This window comes from Epinephelus lanceolatus, chromosome 11 (assembly GCF_041903045.1).
Source record: "Epinephelus lanceolatus isolate andai-2023 chromosome 11, ASM4190304v1, whole genome shotgun sequence".
NCBI classification, from domain to species: Eukaryota; Metazoa; Chordata; class Actinopteri; order Perciformes; family Serranidae; genus Epinephelus; species Epinephelus lanceolatus.
The window spans coordinates 14,984,098-15,004,025 of record NC_135744.1 but is presented as its reverse complement, the minus strand read 5'-3'; the positions used below and the strand labels follow the sequence as shown (position 1 = coordinate 15,004,025).

The 19,928-nt window shown below is 45.5% G+C and overlaps 1 protein-coding gene across 1 annotated transcript in view; it reads right to left on the bottom strand.

The window, feature by feature from the left end:
* Window positions 1-19,928, bottom strand: part of sc5d (sterol-C5-desaturase) — a 33,796-nt gene continuing 13,868 nt past the window's right edge. The window contains exon 5 of the mRNA XM_033649409.2: window positions 1-969. Coding sequence (XP_033505300.1) covers window positions 505-969 — 465 coding nt within the window. The 3' untranslated portion in view covers window positions 1-504. The remainder of the gene's footprint in view (window positions 970-19,928) is intronic.

Genomic DNA, 19,928 nt, shown 5'->3' with positions numbered 1-19,928 from the left:
AGACAGAAGAACCTGAAAATTTATTCCAACATGTTGACAATTCTGAGAATTGCAGATTGTTGTTGCTTTGCCACATTTTCAGATTCAGTCTGAACTTAATAAGATGAACTACTTGTTCAATCTAAAAAAAATATATATATCTCTGCGATGCCAGTCCCACATCCTAATCCTGAAGTCAAACTCCCATTCACAGCTGGTGTCGTTCTCTGGTAGCGTAGCAGCTCCCGTAGCTCCAGCCTTTCCACTCTCTGAGCTCTGTTGTTTCTTGATTTGCTGAAAGCAAAAATTCTCCAGTGGCGTATTAAGAAATGTAGCAATCCCAAAGCTTGCCTCTAATTGTATAAATCCAGTTGAAGACATCTGGCATCAACTACTGTTTAAAATCTCACAACAGCATATTTGGCAAGTACAAAAACTCAGTGATTACAGCTGAAATTTAGTGTAGCACATTGTCTTTAAAAAAATAGAGATCACTTGAAGCATTTAACCAGAACTTCCCTTCTGTTACTCCTCCTTACATGTGACTCCTCTCTGAGCATGTCCATTCACTTGCCCTTTACCCTTCACTCTGTCGTCTCCCAACTTTCCCTCTGCTTCAAGTTTCCGGATCAGATCAAGAGGACCCTTCCCCATCAGACCCGACGGGTGCCTGTACGAGCCTCCCAGGCGGTCCCACAGGGTGAAGTATTGGCCGTAATTGTACTCGAAGAAGAGGTGGTGGTCGGTGTGGTGAGCTGAGCCATTGATGGCACCCGTCAGAGCGCCAGGGACGCGAAAGTCACCGTCGTGGATCGAGATGGTCCAGATGTTGACAAAAACGTACAGGGCCAGGTATAGCACCTTGTGGAGGGGGAAGAGGAAGGGGTAGATGTGGTACGGGAGTCCCTGCATGAAGCCGTCGACTGGATGGAAGGCGTGGCTGGCGAAGGGAGTGGGGATCTTCCATATGTGGTGGGGTTTGTGAAACAGCTGTTGAGCGGAAGGAAGCAAAGAGGGTGGAGAGAGAAAGTTATTGTGTTCTTTAAGAATCCTTACAACTGTGATTTTATCTGACACTTTCATATGGTTTCCATTTATTTAAGGTATGCATAAAAAAAGTGTCTAATAGTTCATGGTATAAAGAGCCTAAGTTAACAACTGTAACTCTGTCAAATACACCATGCTTGATTTCAACACACTTTACAGACTATGGGTTGTAGCCACAGCAGTAGTGGGCAAATCACATGTTGCATTAAATCAAAGAATGCTTGCAGTGATTGGCTACAAGCAAAATCATTAAAATAGCCTTTTTTTTCTAGATCTGCTAGGAAAAGCATCAAATGCAGGTATTATTTGACTGGAGAAGTGTCAGTGCTAATTGGCACTCGGTTGTTTCGGTCGATACGTCAAAGTCTGGGTAAAGCAAAAATAAACTAAGCACAAAAAGTAAGGAAAATTGTGTTTGGCAGGTTATTTCTTTATTGTAACAATGCTTCTTGGCAATAAGTCTTATACCATTGGAAAGCCTGTTTATTTCCCTTTTAAATGGTGCCACGTTTGTAAGGAACATGCATTTGTGGGATGAGCAGCAGAGTTGAGTATGTGGATTGCACCCATGAAGCATTTGCCAAATCTTCTCTGCCAATGCCAAACAGCTTTTTTTTTTGCTGTTGACTCTTGGTGGTGGATTGGATGATTGAAGTCTGAAGAAACAACACATATTGGCAATTTAACAGTTCATTCATTTAACAAACAGGAGCCTCAGTAGCATGTGGAAGAACCATACAACACCAAACAAGAGTCAGAAGATTTGGCAAATGTTTCATGGCTGTAACCCACATACTCAGCTCTGCATCCCATAAATGCATGTTCCCTACAAATGTGGCACCATTTAAAAAGGAAATAAACAAGCTCTCCAACAGTATAAAATTTATTGCCAAGAAGCATTGTTAGAACAAAGAAATAATCTACCAGACACAAGTTTCCTTACTTTTTGTGCTTAGTTTAGATATGTGTAATGAGTTTGTCACACCGCTGAAAAATGTGTTAATAGTCACTCAGCCAAATTTGATTGATTAAAAAAGCCTTAAAGGGGCAAAAAGCGAAATCGTTTCACTGCTAGGTTTGCTGTTGTGCACTACCTGTAGACCAAAACAAAGTGTGTCATGAGCCACACCTCCCTCTCCCTCTACCTCTGCCCCGGTTTCACTACAGGTAGATTCACTCGCCACAGGGGCGAGGAAATAAAACCTAAACAGCCAACTTAGTTTGGCTTAGTTTAGCAGTTAGCGATGTCTTTTACTCACTCTCGGTCTCTGCTGTGTTTAGCTATTTCCCTGCTTTCCTGTTAGCGTTAGCACTAGTCGGCTGCTACGCTAACGTTCCTACTCCTCTCCGTGAGGCTCCGGCTCACGCAGAGGAGTAGGAACGTTAGCGTTAGCTCCCGGAGTTATTACTAGAGCTACTACGGCTACTGGAGTAACTTAGAGCTATGGAGCGCTTCTACCAGCTTTTCTAGTCACTGAGCCTCGCCTCCATCTCAGCAAATATATTACATTTATTACAGCTACCATCATCATTGAAGTAGGCAGGGGAATAGCTAAGCTAAACACTAAGCTAAGCTAAACACAGCCCGCCAGGCTGCCCGCCGGGCTACATTTTACAATGCTAATTGCAAATGTTAGCTGGGCTGCCGGGCTCAGCGTTGCCAGGTGCTGACAGGTGTAAGGCCCTGTCCAAATACCTGCACTTGCACCCTGAGGTCTTCCCTGAAGTGCACTTGCCAAAAGTGCAGTTAGGGGCGTAAGTGTGCAAGGGATCGACGCTGTTTAAAAAGGGGAATTGGGACAGTTGCGTACATGTCACTTCCGTTTGGGTCCAGCTGGTCCGTCTCCTAGGAGACGAAACATGGCGTTAGAGGAAATAACGTTCGCAGCACTGCTGCTGCAAATGATAAATAGATACAATCAGCGAATGATGAGGAGGATTAGGAGTGTAGTGTAAGATTTAATCTTTAATCAGATAAAAGTGTTAAACTGCATAAGTTGATTAAGAGTGAAGTTCATATAACCATGTTTTAGATAAAAGTGTTAAACTACATAAGTTGATTAAGAGTGAAGTTCATATAACCATGTTTTATGTTACCAGTTCCTATAAAACTGTTTGTTATGCATCTATGTGTGATAAACCAAGGTTATACAAGTTTATGTATTCATAACACAGGGTTTTGCATTCACATTGAAGAACACACATACACCACACCATGTATTGTTTAATAATAACACACACACACTCTTTAATGTTTGTATTCCATGACACACATTCTAAGCTCACACTGCATGAACGCACAGGGGACTGTATAGAGAAAGTCCCCAAGTTTTATATATTTTTAAAAAATAAAGTGAAACCAGGCTCAAATCTAATGGTGGGAGAATTTGGGGATTTCCAGGCCTAGGTCATGTTTGGGCAAGGGCCCAAGGGGCCTACTACCAATAGATTTGGACCAGATGGGAAAAGGCTAGAAAGAAAAGGATCTGCCACCAATAGGTTTGGGTTTAGGTGGGCAGGATTAAAGGAAAAGGGTGGGGATTCTCTCGAATCTTCACCAGCATACAAGAGAGAACGCAGAGAGGGAAACTTCAGTCGCGCTCCGGAGCCTGACTCAATGAGTTGTATGTGTTGTTGCTTGTGAACACATTAAACTCGATTGCACCTGATTCTACTTGACTCCAGTGTTTCTCTAAGTGTTTGCCAACTGAACCTAAGATACTAAATCAACATCAGAGGACGATCTGCAGGAGAAGTAGGAGACGAGGTCGGGTGCCATCTGGCCACTTCCAGGCACCGATTTTCGCTTCTACAAGTGGTGAGCTCAGCCAGGAGAGAGGGAAAAGTCAGAACCGGAGACCGGAGCACTGGGCTGCACGCCAGACATACAGGTGGCCACCAAAATAAGGTAAGCAGAGCTTTTTTCTGCCTAAACCGGGTGTGTCTGGAGTGCAGTGCTGGGGCTGCCCAGGTCAAAGGTATTTGGCCGCCCAGGTCAAAGGTATTTGGCAAATTTCCCTTCTCTAAAGAACCTAATTGTGGTGTGCTGATTGATTAAGGAACTATTTAAGGGCATAATTGAGATACAACTAACATCACTGGAGACGGTTGAGTCTGGTGCAATACGTGTGATCTTGGAGCGGAAAGAGTGTATGTGTGTGTGTTGAATGTATGGTAACAAAGATAACAAGAGATAGTTAAAGTATTTAAAGTATTAAGAAGACAAACAAAAATAAGAAGTGCACAAGTGTAGAAGAAACCTGTAAGAGTTATACAGGGAAGAGAAAAAGAACCGGTAAAAGAGAAAAGAAACAGAGTAAATAAAGAGAAAAGAGATAAGCGAAGCGTATCCGTGGTTACCGCTGCCTATCTTACTGGCGCCCCTTTAAGCCTGTAGAGGTGGGGGCGTTGTGTCAGACGGCAGGTCTGCGCGGGTGGAATGCCAAGCAAATAAAAGAGAAAATAAAGAGTTAAATACATGAGAGCATTTCTGTGGATACTGCTGTCTATCGTGCCAACATTCCTTTAAGCTTGAAAGGGCAGGAGTGTTGAGTAGGGAGGACAGGACTGAATGGGCAGAATGCCAAAGAGTTAAACATTAAAAGAGAACAGTAAGCAGATTGATCAGTGTATAAAGTTGTAACATACCTAAGTGTGACATATAAAACGGTTGTAAATTCCAAGTGTAACATATGAAGTTGTTGTAAATACAGTAAAGTGTAATATAAAGATGTGAATAGTAGTTGTAAATACAGTAAAGTGTTGAATAAAGAGTAAATGTGAAAAGACTGATAAATTACCAGACGACTGACCTAACAGGCATAAGGAGGGGGTGAGGCATAGAGGCAGTAGAAAGGACCTAACTAATAAATCAAGTACATAAGTTCCACCGCTGTAATAAACATTAACGAGGTGAGATCAGAGAGAAAGGAAAGAGGAAAAAAGGAGCACCTAAAATAGATGGAAGTGGGAGAAGACAGTGGAGATGAGGTTATAGAAGAAGAACACTGCAGTACAGAGGGTCCTGTAGAATACAGAGGGATACGTACACACTTTTGGTTGGAAAGAACCTACATAGATAACGAGGGGGCTGAGCATTGGCAGGACGAGCAAGAAATTAAACAGAAACTCTGGCAAATCACTAAATTCACCAACTTGAAAAGAGTAAAAGAACTGTTTCCAGGTGCCCCGTGGGAAGAGATTTTGCGCAGACTGTGGGTCCCTTATTCACTAAATCCTCTATTGCTGAGCTTGTGTGACAATTATAAAAAAGGACCAGTAGCTTCACTTCCTCTGCACCAGATAAGTATACGAGGCCGAGACGGGGTGAGATACGCTCCACGGCTGCAAATTGTTGTCGTGCCCAGAAAAGTTGAGTGGGAAACAGGTAAATTTGTGTGTTTAACCCATGTTCCCCAGGAGGACGGGTCACATAAATTAGAGTACAACCCATATAGGTTAAAAGAAATATAAATCTGCTACACAGTAGGAAAAATCATAGTGTTAATACGCACAACAGAAACAGACGAACAGCCAGAGATCCCAAGAATTAGCGAAGCCAAACAAGGCTTCATGGGAGCCAACCAGGGAAAGATGGAAAAAGGGGTTTTAACCCCAGTGGAGGTAGTAATGCCGCAACACCCAAGTTGAGTGAAACGCATTAAACGATGTGTGAACAAATGGCACAAAAGAACATCAGGAAAAAATCGTTGGCCTACGGAAGGTACTTTCAATCTAGCATGCTGTGACGAAGCAGAGTCAGAATTAAGACACATTGAAGCCAAAGACAAAAAAGGCAGCTATAAGATAAAGAACAAAAGAGCTAAGGAGAGGGAAGTGTTGGGGTGGTTCAGACAAGCAGGGGGAAGAAAACAGATGGTGCAGCTGGAGGAAAAGAAAAAAGAACACCAGGATCAGGAAGCAGTGACACCTACAGCTCCCATAATGCCTACAGTACCACCCCAACCTACACCACCACCGCCCCCATACCCACAGGAGCCAACACAGCCAATAATAGGACAATATCCACTAAGGGATGCAAAAGCCATGGAAATGGAGGATCAATTACAAGGGAAATTCACAGTGACTTTAACCAAAAACACTAAGCAAGAGGTCAAGAAAAAGAAACAGCAGGAACCACGGAAAAAGCTACCACTGGAATCGGCGCCTGACTTTGAATTACGCACCAAGGCATGTAATGGCAAGAAGGGAAAAGATGCAGAGCAACCAACCAACCTGGAGACAGCAGGGTTCACCAGTGCAGAAGGCACACCCCCCAGAGAGAGGTGAGCACACAGAAGAAATGGGAAGCTGAGGCGGCGGGAGGAGGACGGATACGAGTCCCTCCATTCAAGCTACGCGAGCCTCCCTATGAAAAAGTCTGCTCACCATTCAAGCTGCTCAAGCCTCCTCTTTGGGGAATCCAGGTCCCCCACAGCAGCATCACAAAGGAAAAAGGAGGAAAAGCTGGAACCACAATTCAAGCCCCTGAGTGCCCTGCAGGAGCGAGAGTTGCAAAAATGGCTGGAGCAACAGGTGGAGAACCGTAGGGTTCGCCAAGAGGAAGAGCGTCAGGGGGTGGCCACCATCGACCCCACAACTCATCCAGGTCATAAGATGACTGACGAACCATCTGACAGGGGCGGCTGTGGTCTTGGGGAAGGTGCCCCAAGGGGAGCTTCACCAAAGAGCACTCAAGACTTACAGCTACTTCAGCAATTGGAAGGGGTAGCTCGAAGATCTGAAGAGAGAGTACAGCGCATGGCTCAGGAATTGGAGAAATTAAAAGAGCGGCTGGAGGAGGATGAAGCCTCCCAACACAGATAGAGGGAACCCCAAGTTAGCCCCACAACAGAGCATATCACTCTGACACTACAAGGCACTATGGAGACCGATAGAGCACGGTCAGAGGAAGCACAGACCACTGACAAAGGACAGAAAATAGACAGATGAAGCCAAAACCGAGCTGGCATGACACTAAGAAACGGGAAAACAGTAGGTGGTGATCTACTGATGGACCTGTCAGATGAAGAGAGAGAAGGTTCCCCATTATAACAAAAACTGGTGGAAGAACACAATACGAGCCCTGGTAAAACAGGGGGAGGAGGAGTATGCATTTATATTAAGGACAGCTGGTGTTCAAACTTTGCAATTAGAGACAATATATGCAATCCGGATTTGGAGCTGCTGTGTGTTACCTTACGACCACACTACCTGCCAAGGGAATTCAGCAACATATTTGTGTGTGCCATCTATATTCCACCAAGTGGGAATGCCACCAAAGCAGCAAATCAAATCCCTGACTGTGTCCATCGTCACCTACAGAACAAACCTGACGCTCCCATATTGATACTTGGAGATTTTAATCACTGCAGCCTGAACAAAAGTCTCCCTGGTTTCTACCAATATGTGAAGTGTAACATCAGGAATAATAACATCCTTGATAAGTGTTATGGTAATATCAAGGATGCTTATACAGCCAGAGCCAAACCTCCCCTCAGCAACTCTGACCACAACGCAATCCATCTGCTACCCACATATCGGTCAGTTTTTAAGTCCAGCAAACCAGAAATTCGAACTGTAAAGGTGTGGTCCAACGACAAAATTGAGGAATTGAAAGGATGCTTCCTCTCTACGGACTGGGACATCTTTTTCAAGGATGCTGACATCGACAGTGCTACAGAATCCATAACTGCCTATATCTCCTTTTGTGTCGACTCCACCATACCACAGAAGACTGTTAAGATATACCCGAACAATAAACCCTATATCACAAGAGGCATTAAGGAGTGTATCAACAGGAAAAAATCTGCCTTCAAACTGAGCGACACAGAAGGAGTCAGAACAGCTCAAAAAGACCTTAATCAACAAATGAGAGCAGCTAGGCTGCAGCATAAGGAGCGGGCAGAACAGGATCTGTCCATGCACAACTCCAAGAAATTGTGGGACTCAATCAGAGGAATGACAAACATGGAGGAAAAAAGGAAGCCTCTGTTTGCCCACGATGAATTTTTAAAGGCAAATGTACTGAACAACTTTTATATGCGTTTTGAATCTGACAATATAAGGGACTGCTGTGTTGTTTTAGAAAATGTAACTTGTAATGTGAAGGACAGGATTTTTATAGATCCATATGCTGTAACCAAGGTTTTTAAATCCATGCACTTGAATAAAGTGACAGGGCCGGATAATATGTCCACCTTCCTTTTAAAGACATTTGCAGAGGAACTGACTCCTGCATGGCACCGGTTGTTTCAGCTCTCCATCGACACACAGGCTGTACCTGAGATCTGGAAAAAATCCATCATAATTCCAGTGCCGAAAAAGGCATGTCCTTGGGAGGACAATGATTACAGGCCTGTCGCACTTACCTCTAATGTTTTTAAATCCTTGGAAAGGCTGATGTTAAATGCACTTCGTGCAGAGGTTGAGCCAGTGCTAGATGAATATCAGTTTGCATATACAAAAAAACGTAGTACTAGTGATGCCATATCAACCATAATGCACCTTACACTGAAGCACCTTGAAAAGCCAGGTGCATATGCCAGACTGCTCTTTATTGATTTTAGCTCCGCTTTTAATTCGATTCAGCCACACATTCTCCTCAGGAAACTTGCTCAGTTGAATGTAAACCCCTTTTTAATTAGGTGGTATTACTCTTTCCTCACTAAGAGGCCACAGGAGGTTAAATTTAATTCCACTCTATCAGATACAGCAATAAGCAGCACTGGCGCCCCCCAGGGGTGTGTCCGTTCACCATTCTTGTTTATCCTGTATACAAATGACTGTGTTAGTTCTGAGCCAAATCAATATGTTGTTAAGTTTTCTGATGATACTGCCATTCTTAGTCTGCTTACTAAGAACTCCAACTCATCCATCCACAGAGATGCTGTGGATAGGTTTGTGGCCTGGTGCAATGACCATAAATTACACATTAACACCTGTAAGACTGTGGAAATGCTGTTTGACCCCACATCAACTGGTGATCGAAGCCCTGTGAAAATACATGGTAATAACATTAATCAGGTGACTTCTTTCAAGTACCTAGGCATTCATATTGATAGTGACCTGAGCTGGCAGACACAGGTAGCCACTGTCTGTACCAGAATTCATCAGCGCCTCCATTTTCTGCGTAGACTACGGTTGTTTGGTGTCTGCAAAAACATAATGCTGATCTTCTATAGAGCAACAATAGAGTCCATTGTACGGTACGGTATCACCAGCTGGTTTGGGAACTTAAATGTCAAATCAAAAACTCAGATTTTCAACCTGGTCAGAGTAGCGGGTAAGATTATGGGTCACCCCCCCCTTAACCCTCAGGAACTGTTCAATCAGGCCATCATCACTCAGGCAAAAAATATTTTAAATGACAGTTCTCATGTTCTGTTTAAAGAATACTCACTAATGCACTCAGGGAGAAGGTACAGGGTTCCCTTATGTAAACACAACCGGTACAAACATTCCTTTGTCCCGTTGTCAGTGAAGCTCATTAATGAGCAAATGTAAGCAGGTATTGTGTACTGTGTACTGCATACGGTGTATTAGCACCTTAATGTGTACTTTTTTTTTTGTCTGTGTACGGTGTATTTAGCACCTTTATGTGTACCAATTTCTGTGTATGGTGTATTAGCACCCCCTATGTGTACTAGCAAATTGTTGTGAACCAGCACTTTAATATGTACCAGGACCTTAATATGTACCAGCATTTTAATATGTACCAGCACTCTAATGTGTACCAGCACCTTAACTCAACGTGAAGGCATGGCAAATTGCACAGCTCAGATGAGCAAATATCTTTTGCACATTGGTCCCTATCTGGTTACGTTGTATGTTTTGTGTTGTTTAAAGCAGTAGTACCCTGTCTCCAATCCAAATTTCTCCCAAGGGAGACAAATAAATGGACTTTGACTTTTTGACTTTGGCCCTTCATGGACATGATAGGCCTGGCAGAGCGTCTACCAGTGCTCACAGATGGAGCTGACAAATGGATCATGGCTTTAGAAGAAACCACAGCTGGTATACAGTTGGCCGTAGGAGATATCAAAGCCATACTCACCTATGTAGCAGGAAAACAAACCACTAAAGAGATATTTACAGACGCTGGCTTAGGTACAGCCATTGGCACCAATGCACACGATGGGGTGAATTTTGGAGGCTACCATTCCCAGGTGTGGCAGCAACTGAGAGCACACTACCCAGCAAAGAGAGACCCATCCAAGCTGGAGGGGTCTCTCTTTGCTGGGTAGTGTGCTCTCAGTTGCTGCCACACTACCCAGCAAAGAGAGACCCATCCAAGCTGGAGGGATAAACCATGGGGGAGGATGAATGTCCCTCCAAGTTCCTACACAGCTTCCAGAAAAGGTGGAAAGAAGAAACAGGGGAATCATGGAATGCTAATAAAACAACTCAGAGCTTGTTTAAAATGATGGTTAAAAAAGCCATGCCAGAAGATGTGCAGCGACGCCTAGAGGGTGTGGTAGGATTGATGAAAATGGACTGGCCACTGTTTTCAGAACACATAATCCATCATGTGGAGCTCTACAGAAAAGACAAAAAGAAAATGGAGGAGGATAGCAAGCAGCTAGCCAACAAGCTGACACAGCTACAGCTGGGAGAGCTAAGTAAGCTGGTTAAAAAAGAAAAAGAGAAAGAAAAAAATAAAGTTCAGGCCCCCATGGTAATGGCAAACCAAGCAGCTCCCCAGGCCGTCCAGCCCCAAGTGCCTCCGCAGCCAACCCCCACAGACCCAAACACAGCCGGAAATGACAATTCTGCTAATACCACGCATCACCATTATTATTACCAGCAGCAGGCACCAAGAGGCGGAGGCAACCAGCGGCCCCCAAGAGGGCGGGGCAGAGGTGGAACTAGAGGAGATACAACGTTTAGGGGAGGCTGGAAGGGAGGCTGGAAGGGAGGCCGAAATTACATACCAGGAAACCAGCATGTGTTATACCGCGTCCAACCAGCAACCAGGCCCGCCAGACATGGGCACAGGTTATCCAGGAGCTAATCCTGCTCCACCTGATAACCTGTGCTGGGGGTGTGGTCAACCAGGCCATATACGGGCCCACTGCCCTAGTAATCCATGGGACGGTCCAGCACAAAACTGGCCCAACACGGAGCAGACACGCCCTTGGTAGGGGTGCCCAGAGAAGCCTGAGGGGGAACTAATGTCACCAGCAATATCACTGCAGTCACAAGATGAACCAATCATACCTGTTGTCATTCACGATCGTGAATACCCTTTCATGGTGGACACAGGTGCCACATATTCGTGCATTAGAAAAGAAGGTTCCAGGTTCCCCCTCTCCACGTCATCTATAAAAACAATAGGCTTCTCTGGGAAATCACAAGTCATACCACTGACGGAACCCGTTCCAATGCTCATTGCAGGCAAAGTTATATGCGCGCGCTTGCTATATTCAGCTCATACCCCAGTAAACCTATTAGGGAGAGACATTCTATGCCCATTAACAGCAAAAATCATGTGCACCCAAGATGGAATGTATTTGGATTTCCCTGATGAACCCCCACAACATATGATGCCATAGCTTCCCCAGGACACGACAGAAAAACAACAAGCACTTGCCTACTGGCTCCAGCTGACACCAGAAGAGTCACACCTCAAACAGGCATGGACTGAATGGGAGGTGTGGATTCGACTTCACTATGACACAGCGCATACCCCCACTCTGCCACTGCATTGCACACTCATGTATGACAAAGATCTCACTCATGTAGATTACCAAGAATGTTGGGATGCAGTATTAAACAAGAAACCATGTCTAGTCATAAGTGAAGACATGTTTTTGGGACCAGAAGGCGTGGCAGCGGCTGTCCGCCTCCCAGAGAAATTGTTTGGGTGGTTTCAGGTACCAAATTCCACGCCATACATCACACTGTTAGTGGCACAAGGTTATGAGTCTCATCATCTTGGTCCTATGGGCAGACGTGCCCTGCAGGTGCAAGAGTGGGTACCTGCAAAGAATAAGTACATTCACATTTCAAAAGATAAGCAGTTTATCAGAATCTCAGTCAAAGTAGGTGATGAAGCTGTAGCAGAAAAGGTAATGGTAGATGGAAACACACCTACACACGGTAGTCGCTGCAGAACATAGTGAAATGCTAAACCAGGTCCCACCCCAGTTGTGGACAGCCCATAAGACCGATGTAGGATTAATAAAATCAGCTCAAGCTGTTCACATTAAACTAAAGCCACACATCAATCTACCATATCAGAAACAGTATCCTCTCAAGCAGCATGCGATTGACAGTATCAGGCCAACGATTAAGGGTTTGGTGGAAGCAGGGGTGCTGGTTAAAATTAAAAGCCCTTGCAACACACCTATTTTTCCCATCAGAAAACCAAATTCAACAGACTACCGTTTAGTCCACGATTTGAGAGCAGTTAATGCAGTAGTAGACGGCAAAGTACCACTCGTTCCAGACCCACACACACTGTTATCAAACATTCCACCAGACACCCAGTGGTACACAGTGACTGATTTGTGTTCAGCCTTTTTCAGTGTACCACTACATCCTGATTCTCAGTATCTCTTTGCCTTTACGTACAAGAATCAGCAATACGCTTACTCGAGGCTCCCACAGGGGTTCTCGGATTCGCCTTCGATCTTTAACCGCGTGTTGACACAAGACTTAGCGAGTTTGAACGTGCCAAGCACAGTTTTGCAGTACGTAGATGATCTGTTAATCTGTAGCCCCACAAAAAACAATGTGAAAAAGACTCCATCGCCGTGCTCACAGCTTTAGCACAAGGAGGGCATAAGGTCAACAAAGACAAGCTGCAATTCTGCCAGCAGTCTGTAGAGTACTTGGGCAGACAGTTGAGTGGGGACAAAAGATGTATTGCACCATCTTAGTTAGAGGCAGTAATCAAGGCCCCTCAACCGCAAATGGTGCGCCAGATGCTATCTTTTTTGGGCATGACAGGCTACAGCAGGCCGTGGATTTGTGACTATGCTATCAAAACTGCTCCGCTTAGGGCTCTGATAAGGGCAGCAGGGCAAACCAATAACGCAGCACAGTTAGTGTGGACAGAGGAGGCAGAAGGAGCGTTCCAAGCTCTCAAAACAGACATGCAATCCGCTCCAGCGTTGGGGACTCCTAACTATGCTAAACCTTTTCATTTATATGTAGCTGAAAGATCAGGCTTTGCTTGTGCTGTCTTATGCAAGACACACCTACAGGGAAACAACCTTTAGCCTATTACAGCACTAAGCTAGACAACATAGAAGCTGGGCTGCCGCCCTGTTATCAGGGGCTAGCCGCAGCTGTATTTGCATTTCAGAAGGCATCATCACTGACCATGGGACACCCTGTGATGTTGTATACTTCCCACCAACTTCATGCGCTATTGACAAGTCCACGATTTGTCTTAATGCAAGCCAGACGCACGGGCTATGAGGTAATCCTATCAGCCCCTGAACTCAACATTCAGCGCTGTACTACCATTAACCCCGCCACCAAGCTGGTGTTACCAACAGAAGGTATGCCACATGACTGTATTCATGATACAGACAAATTTATGCGTGCTAGAGAAGATTTACACAACCAACCAATCCCAGCTGATCTCACATTGTTTGTTGATGGGTCATGTTTCCGTGATGCCACTGGCACCCACGCTGGCTATGGGATTGTTCAACTCGACAACGATGACCAGAATTTTGTCACATTGCAATCATGTAAGCTCTTTCAGCCTTGCTCAGCCCAACTCGCAGAAATAAAAGCCCTAACAGCAGCATGTAAACTAGCCGAAGTAAAGTCACTAAATGTATATACAGACTCAGCATATGCCTATGGTGTTTGTCATGTTCATGCTAACATATGGAAACAACGAGGGTTTAGCAGAGCTGATGGCACTCCTGTCACTCATGGAGATGCCATCCTTGAACTATTGGAAGCCATGCTTCTTCCCACAGCTTTAGCAGTAATTAAATGTCCAGCCCACCAAAAGACTGCCTCATTGATAGCTAAAGGGAACAACCTAGCTGATGAGGCGGCCAAACAGGCAGCAATAGGTGCAACAATGGCACCCATACTAACCATACAAGACTGTGAACCCCTTACTACCATGTCTTCTCTTATAATGGCTCAAAATAGAGTGAAAGCGAAAAATGCCTTTGGGTGCAATGTGGAGCCATCAGAACAGTGCCACAGGGTCCAATGCATGGTCTATGGCGAGATAGTCATGGTCATTTTGTCCTACCAACCTTACTGTTAAGACATGCAATAATTTGGGCGCATGGTAGTGACCATTGCGCAAGGGGGGAGATACTACGAAAATTGCAAGCAGTATGGTGGTCACCATTCATGGCAGCTACAGTAGATAGAGTACTAAGTGAATGTGAAACTTGCACAAGATACAACATCAGGTAAGTTTTTACAGCCCCTCTGGCACATATACCACCTCCAGACGGTCCCTTTAGACACCTTATGCTAGACTACATAGACCTGGGACCACAGTCGAGAGCAAGAGGAATGAGGTATATTTTAGTGGTTATATGTAGATACAGCAGATGGGTGGAAGCAAAAGCCACCGCAAAATCAGACCACAGAACAGTTGCCAAAATTCTGTGTCAAGAAGTCTTCCCAAGGTTTGGGATGCCGGATACTATATCATCAGACAATGGGAGCCACTTTGTGTCCAATGTTGTGCGAGAGACACTAAAGCAATTGGGAATTAAACAAAAGTTTGGCTGCGTATACCATCCCCAGTCACAGGGAGCAGTAGAAAGAGCAAATGGTATCTTGAAGGCCAAAATAGCTAAGATAGTGGCAGATACCAGAGATAAACTCAATTGGGTGGATGCTTTACCACTTGCTCTAATGTCAATGCGCTCACAAGCCAGCAGAGTCACGCATCTAACGCCGCATGAAATGCTTACGGGTCAGCCCATGCCAATACCATACTTGAGAGGTCCCTATGAAGGGCCCTCGCTGGAACAGTTGCAAGGTGAAATGTTTGATTACTTATGAAGTCTGACTCGTATCCACAGGGCTGTGTTCCAGCAGGTGAGAGCCACCACCGAGGACAGAGGGGTCGAAATTCCAGAGGACCTTCAGAGAATACTTCCTGGACAGTGGGTGTACGTCAAGGTGTTCAAAATGAAGTGGGACCAGCCACGAAGGGAAGGTCCATACAAGGTCATATTAGCCACACCAACTGCCTTGAAAGTAGAAGGTAAGGACATTTGGTTCCATCTTAACCACTGCTGCAGAGCTAACAACCCAGAGAGACCGATACCTCGGCCTAGAGCCAGACAAAGAGCAGCTCCCCCAGAACCACAAGGGGAAGGCGAGGCCGCCCCAAGGGAAGCAGAGGGTCATCCAGAAGGGGAAGGTGATGCCTCCCCGCAGGAACAGGGGACCAGGAGGTCAGCACGCTTGGCGAGCAGATGGGACTGGGGCAGAGTTCGGAGTGACAGCAGTGGGTCGCTGCCAGAGAAGGTGTCATCAGAGAGCACCTCGGAGGGAGGCACCCCGTCCACAGTGGCTGGCAATGAACCTCATGAGTCGTCATCTGATGGCCGCGGGGACGGTGATGAGGGCCCAAGCACAGAAAGAACAGAGAGAGCAGAGGGAGCAGAGGCAGAAGGAGGAGAAAGAGAAGAAGGCAGCAGCTCAGAAAGTAGCAGCCCAGAAAGCAGCAGCTCAGGAACAGGCGAGGCTAGAGACCCAGAGGGGTCAGACGCAGACACAGGCAATGCAGACAGAGGAGACACAGGCCCCAGAGAGGGACCAGCCCTCGGTAGATCATGCCAGGGAAGGCCTGAAGGCTCAGAAAGTGTGGGGGGAGGAATTAAAGTGGGAGTAATAGCTGCAGTACTACTAACCCTATTGCTCATCCTGGCAGGAGTGAAACAAAGTGAAGGAGTAGAGCAGGGTGGACAAGGCCAGGAGCAAGTAGGCGAGTGTGCAGTGGTACTAGGGACCATAGCCGCCAAGCAGGGCAAGATACCACACGGAGAGATAGTACAATTAACCTACTATAAATCGCATGCTTATGATGACATATTGGTGGAGGGTCCAGGAAGCATTAGGTTGCATGGCCGGTCCATAGGACCACGCTGTAGTGCAGAAGGTAGGGTGACAGCAAGAGTTAGGTGTGACACCAGAGGTTGCACCGACATAGACACAGGGTGCAGCATACCTTTATACAGTACAGGCCAAAAGTTTGACACACCTTCTCATTTAATGCGTTTTTTTTTATTTTCATGACTATTTACATTGTAGATTCTCACTGAAGGCATCAAAACTATGAATGAACACATGTGGAGTTATGTACTTAACAAAAAAAGGTGAAATAACTGAAAACATGTTTTATATTCTAGTTTCTTCAAAATAGCCACCCTTTGCTCTGATTACTGCTTTGCACACTCTTGGCATTCTCTCAATGAGCTTCAAGAGGTAGTCACCTGAAATGGTTTCCACTTCACAGGTGTGCCTTATCAGGGTTAATTAGTGGAATTTCTTGCTTTATCAATGGGGTTGGGACCATCAGTTGTGTTGTGCAGAAGTCAGGTTAATACACAGCCGACAGCCCTATTGGACAACTGTTAAAATTCATATTATGGCAAGAACCAATCAGCTAACTAAAGAAAAACGAGTGGCCATCATTACTTTAAGAAATGAAGGTCAGTCAGTCTGGAAAATTGCAAAAACTTTAAATGTGTCCCCAAGTGGAGTCGCAAAAACCATCAAGCGCTACAACGAAACTGGCACACATGAGGACCGACCCAGGAAAGGAAGACCAAGAGTCACCTCTGCTTCTGAGGATAAGTTCATCTGAGTCACCAGCCTCAGAAATCGCAAGTTAACAGCAGCTCAGATCAGAGACCAGATGAATGCCACACAGAGTTCTAGCAGCAGACCCATCTCTAGAACAACTGTTAAGAGGAGACTGCGCCAATCAGGCCTTCATGGTCAAATAGCTGCTAGGAAACCACTGCTAAGGAGAGGCAACAAGCAGAAGAGATTTGTTTGGGCCAAGAAACACAAGGAATGGACATTAGACCAGTGGAAATCTGTGCTTTGGTCTGATGAGTCCAAATTTGAGATCTTTGGTTCCAACCGCTGTGTCTTTGTGAGACGCAGAAAAGGTGAACGGATGGATTCCACATGCCTGGTTCCCACTGTGAAGCATGGAGGAGGAGGTGTGATGGTGTGGGGGTGTTTTGCTGGTGACACTGTTGGGGATTTATTCAAAATTGAAGGCACACTGAACCAGCATGACTACCACAGCATCCTGCAGCGACATGCCATCCCATCCGGTTTGCGTTTAGTTGGACGATCATTTATTTTTCAACAGGACAATGACCCCAAACACACCTCCAGGCTGTGTAAGGGCTATTTGACCAAGAAGGAGAGTGATGGAGTGCTGCGGCAGATGACCTGGCCTCCACAGTCACCGGACCTGAACCCAATCGAGATGGTTTGGGGTGAGCTGGACCGCAGAGTGAAGGCAAAGGGGCCAACAAGTGCTAAACACCTCTGGGAACTCCTTCAAGACTGTTGGAAAACCATCTCAGGTGACTACCTCTTGAAGCTCATTGAGAGAATGCCAAGAGTGTGCAAAGCAGTAATCTGAGCAAAGGGTGGCTATTTTGAAGAAACTAGAATATAAAACATGTTTTCAGTTATTTCACCTTTTTTTGTTAAGTACATAACTCCACATGTGTTCATTCATAGTTTTGATGCCTTCAGTGAGAATCTACAATGTAAATAGTCATGAAAATAAAGAAAACGCATTGAATGAGAAGGTGTGTCCAAACTTTTGGCCTGTACTGTAGGTAGCCCGCCAGTGGCTTCAGTTGGATCCAGTGCCCCAGAGAAAATCAAGGGATGTGAGGGCAAGGAGAGTAGAGGTAATAAGAACAACCACCTGGAAGTCCAATAAGTTCTATCAATGGCTAGAGTATTCCGCTAAACAAGTCACCAATAGCTCATGTATAGCATGTCACAGGAAGAGGGGCTTTCCCATTGTCAGGCCTCTCCCAGATATAGAGGAATGCGCACGCACATTTTTCTGTTTTACACAGTGCACCATGTGGATGGCAGCAGGGAGAGGGAAGCACACTAATAACACTGCAATTTGTCCTGTAAGTCTTAAAGGCGCCCCTGAACCAATCAAACAGGAGTATCAAGTACCTCCAGTAGTGCATTTGGCACAAGATATTGTATTCCCATTTTGTATAGCACGAGGAGAAGGGATAGAAAGTATGTTAGACAACTCCACCTCTCTCAACGCTACCAAAGAGGCGGAGGAGCTGATCCAGTGTAGGCATGAAAACATCACAAACATGGGAGTTTCAAGCTCCCGCAGGCGGGAAAAGATATGTAATACTACTGAAGAAGCCAAAATTCAGTGCAAACAGGTGATCAACGGTGCGTCAAAGAATTCAACTATATGGTCAGGCAACTGTACATCTGCCGCTTGGGTAGGGATTAGTGACTTTAGTAACGGCACAGAACTACTAGCAGACATATTTTGGATGTGTGAAAGCGATCGCCAGGTGCAAGCTGTGCTACCAGCGAATTGGACAGGAATTTGTGCCCCAGTAATGTTAACAGGACAAGTCACGATAATAAGTCTAAACAATAGTCTAAATAACAGTACTGCAACAAGGTCTCGTAGATCGGCTGAAACTCAAACATACTCCTGGAAGAAGAATGCAAACATATACATTACATACGATCAGGTGCCTGAGGGGCAACTGGCTATATCAGAGGACTGGATATCGTGGGCCAGAGGATGGGGTTCCGTGCCCCTTGGTGGATACTTTGTGAACACCCAGTACATAGAATGTAATAGCCGCTGGGTAAATTATTTGTGGTATAATCAGCAGAGATTTGTAAATTGGACCATAGAAGCCTTACAAGGAGTAAGTGAGCAACTGCATGCCACATCTTTGATGACGGTGCAAAACAGGCTCATTATCGAGACAATGCTTGCCCAAGACCAAGGGGTCTGTGATGTGATAGGAGAACACTGTTGTACTGTCATCCCCATGCACACAGGGGAGGATGGCAAATTAACCCGGGCCTTTCAGAACATACGTACATTAAGAGACCAACATGTGCAGCACTCCAGTTGGAACACTAGGATTTCCTCAATTTGGGATTGGCTAGGGCAATTATCCCCTGGGAAGATTCTGCGAATGATAGGAGTACTGTTGGGACTCATTGTGTTGACCCTTCTTGTAGTGTCTTGTTGTATTATCCCCTTAGTGCCGGTAGTGCTCAGAAGAGCCATGGAAACACACATGGGACAGTTTGTCATAATAGACCAAGGTCCACGGCCCACTGAAGGCGCAGAGCCATATGAAGACATGAGTGGCTCTCAGGGAAAGGTTCCTAAGGATCGGATCATGGGGCGATATGTTAGAAATCAATATGAGATAATGCCCCGAGGCATGGCAGTAGAAGCTGTCCAATATGAGCAGAAATATAGGCAAGCGGAAGGAGAATATGAGGAAATTATGTAGAACGGAGGATGCCACGAGCCACCAGCCCCTAATACCCTTGCTGTCACCAGACCAGTACTAACACTTAACCACTAACAATTAATCCTGCTTGCATGGCTTATGTATAGAATTAAGTGCTGAAGGGAGAGGTAAGAAAAACAAAAAGGTGAAATGTATTAAAGATGTCCTTTACAACCTTAAGATAGGTGCAGAACATGGCTGAGAACTGGAGATCCCCATATCCATACCAGCAGAACCCGGGGGGCCAACCTGGGTTCCAGTGCCAGCAGCAGGGGCCAAGTGTACCAAACCAGCCTTCTCCGCCATATCCGTCATCTCCACCTCCACTATTCCACCCAGGATTATCCTGCCCGATGGCCAGCCGTTCTGCACCAGCCGGCACCCCCAGCGGAGGCG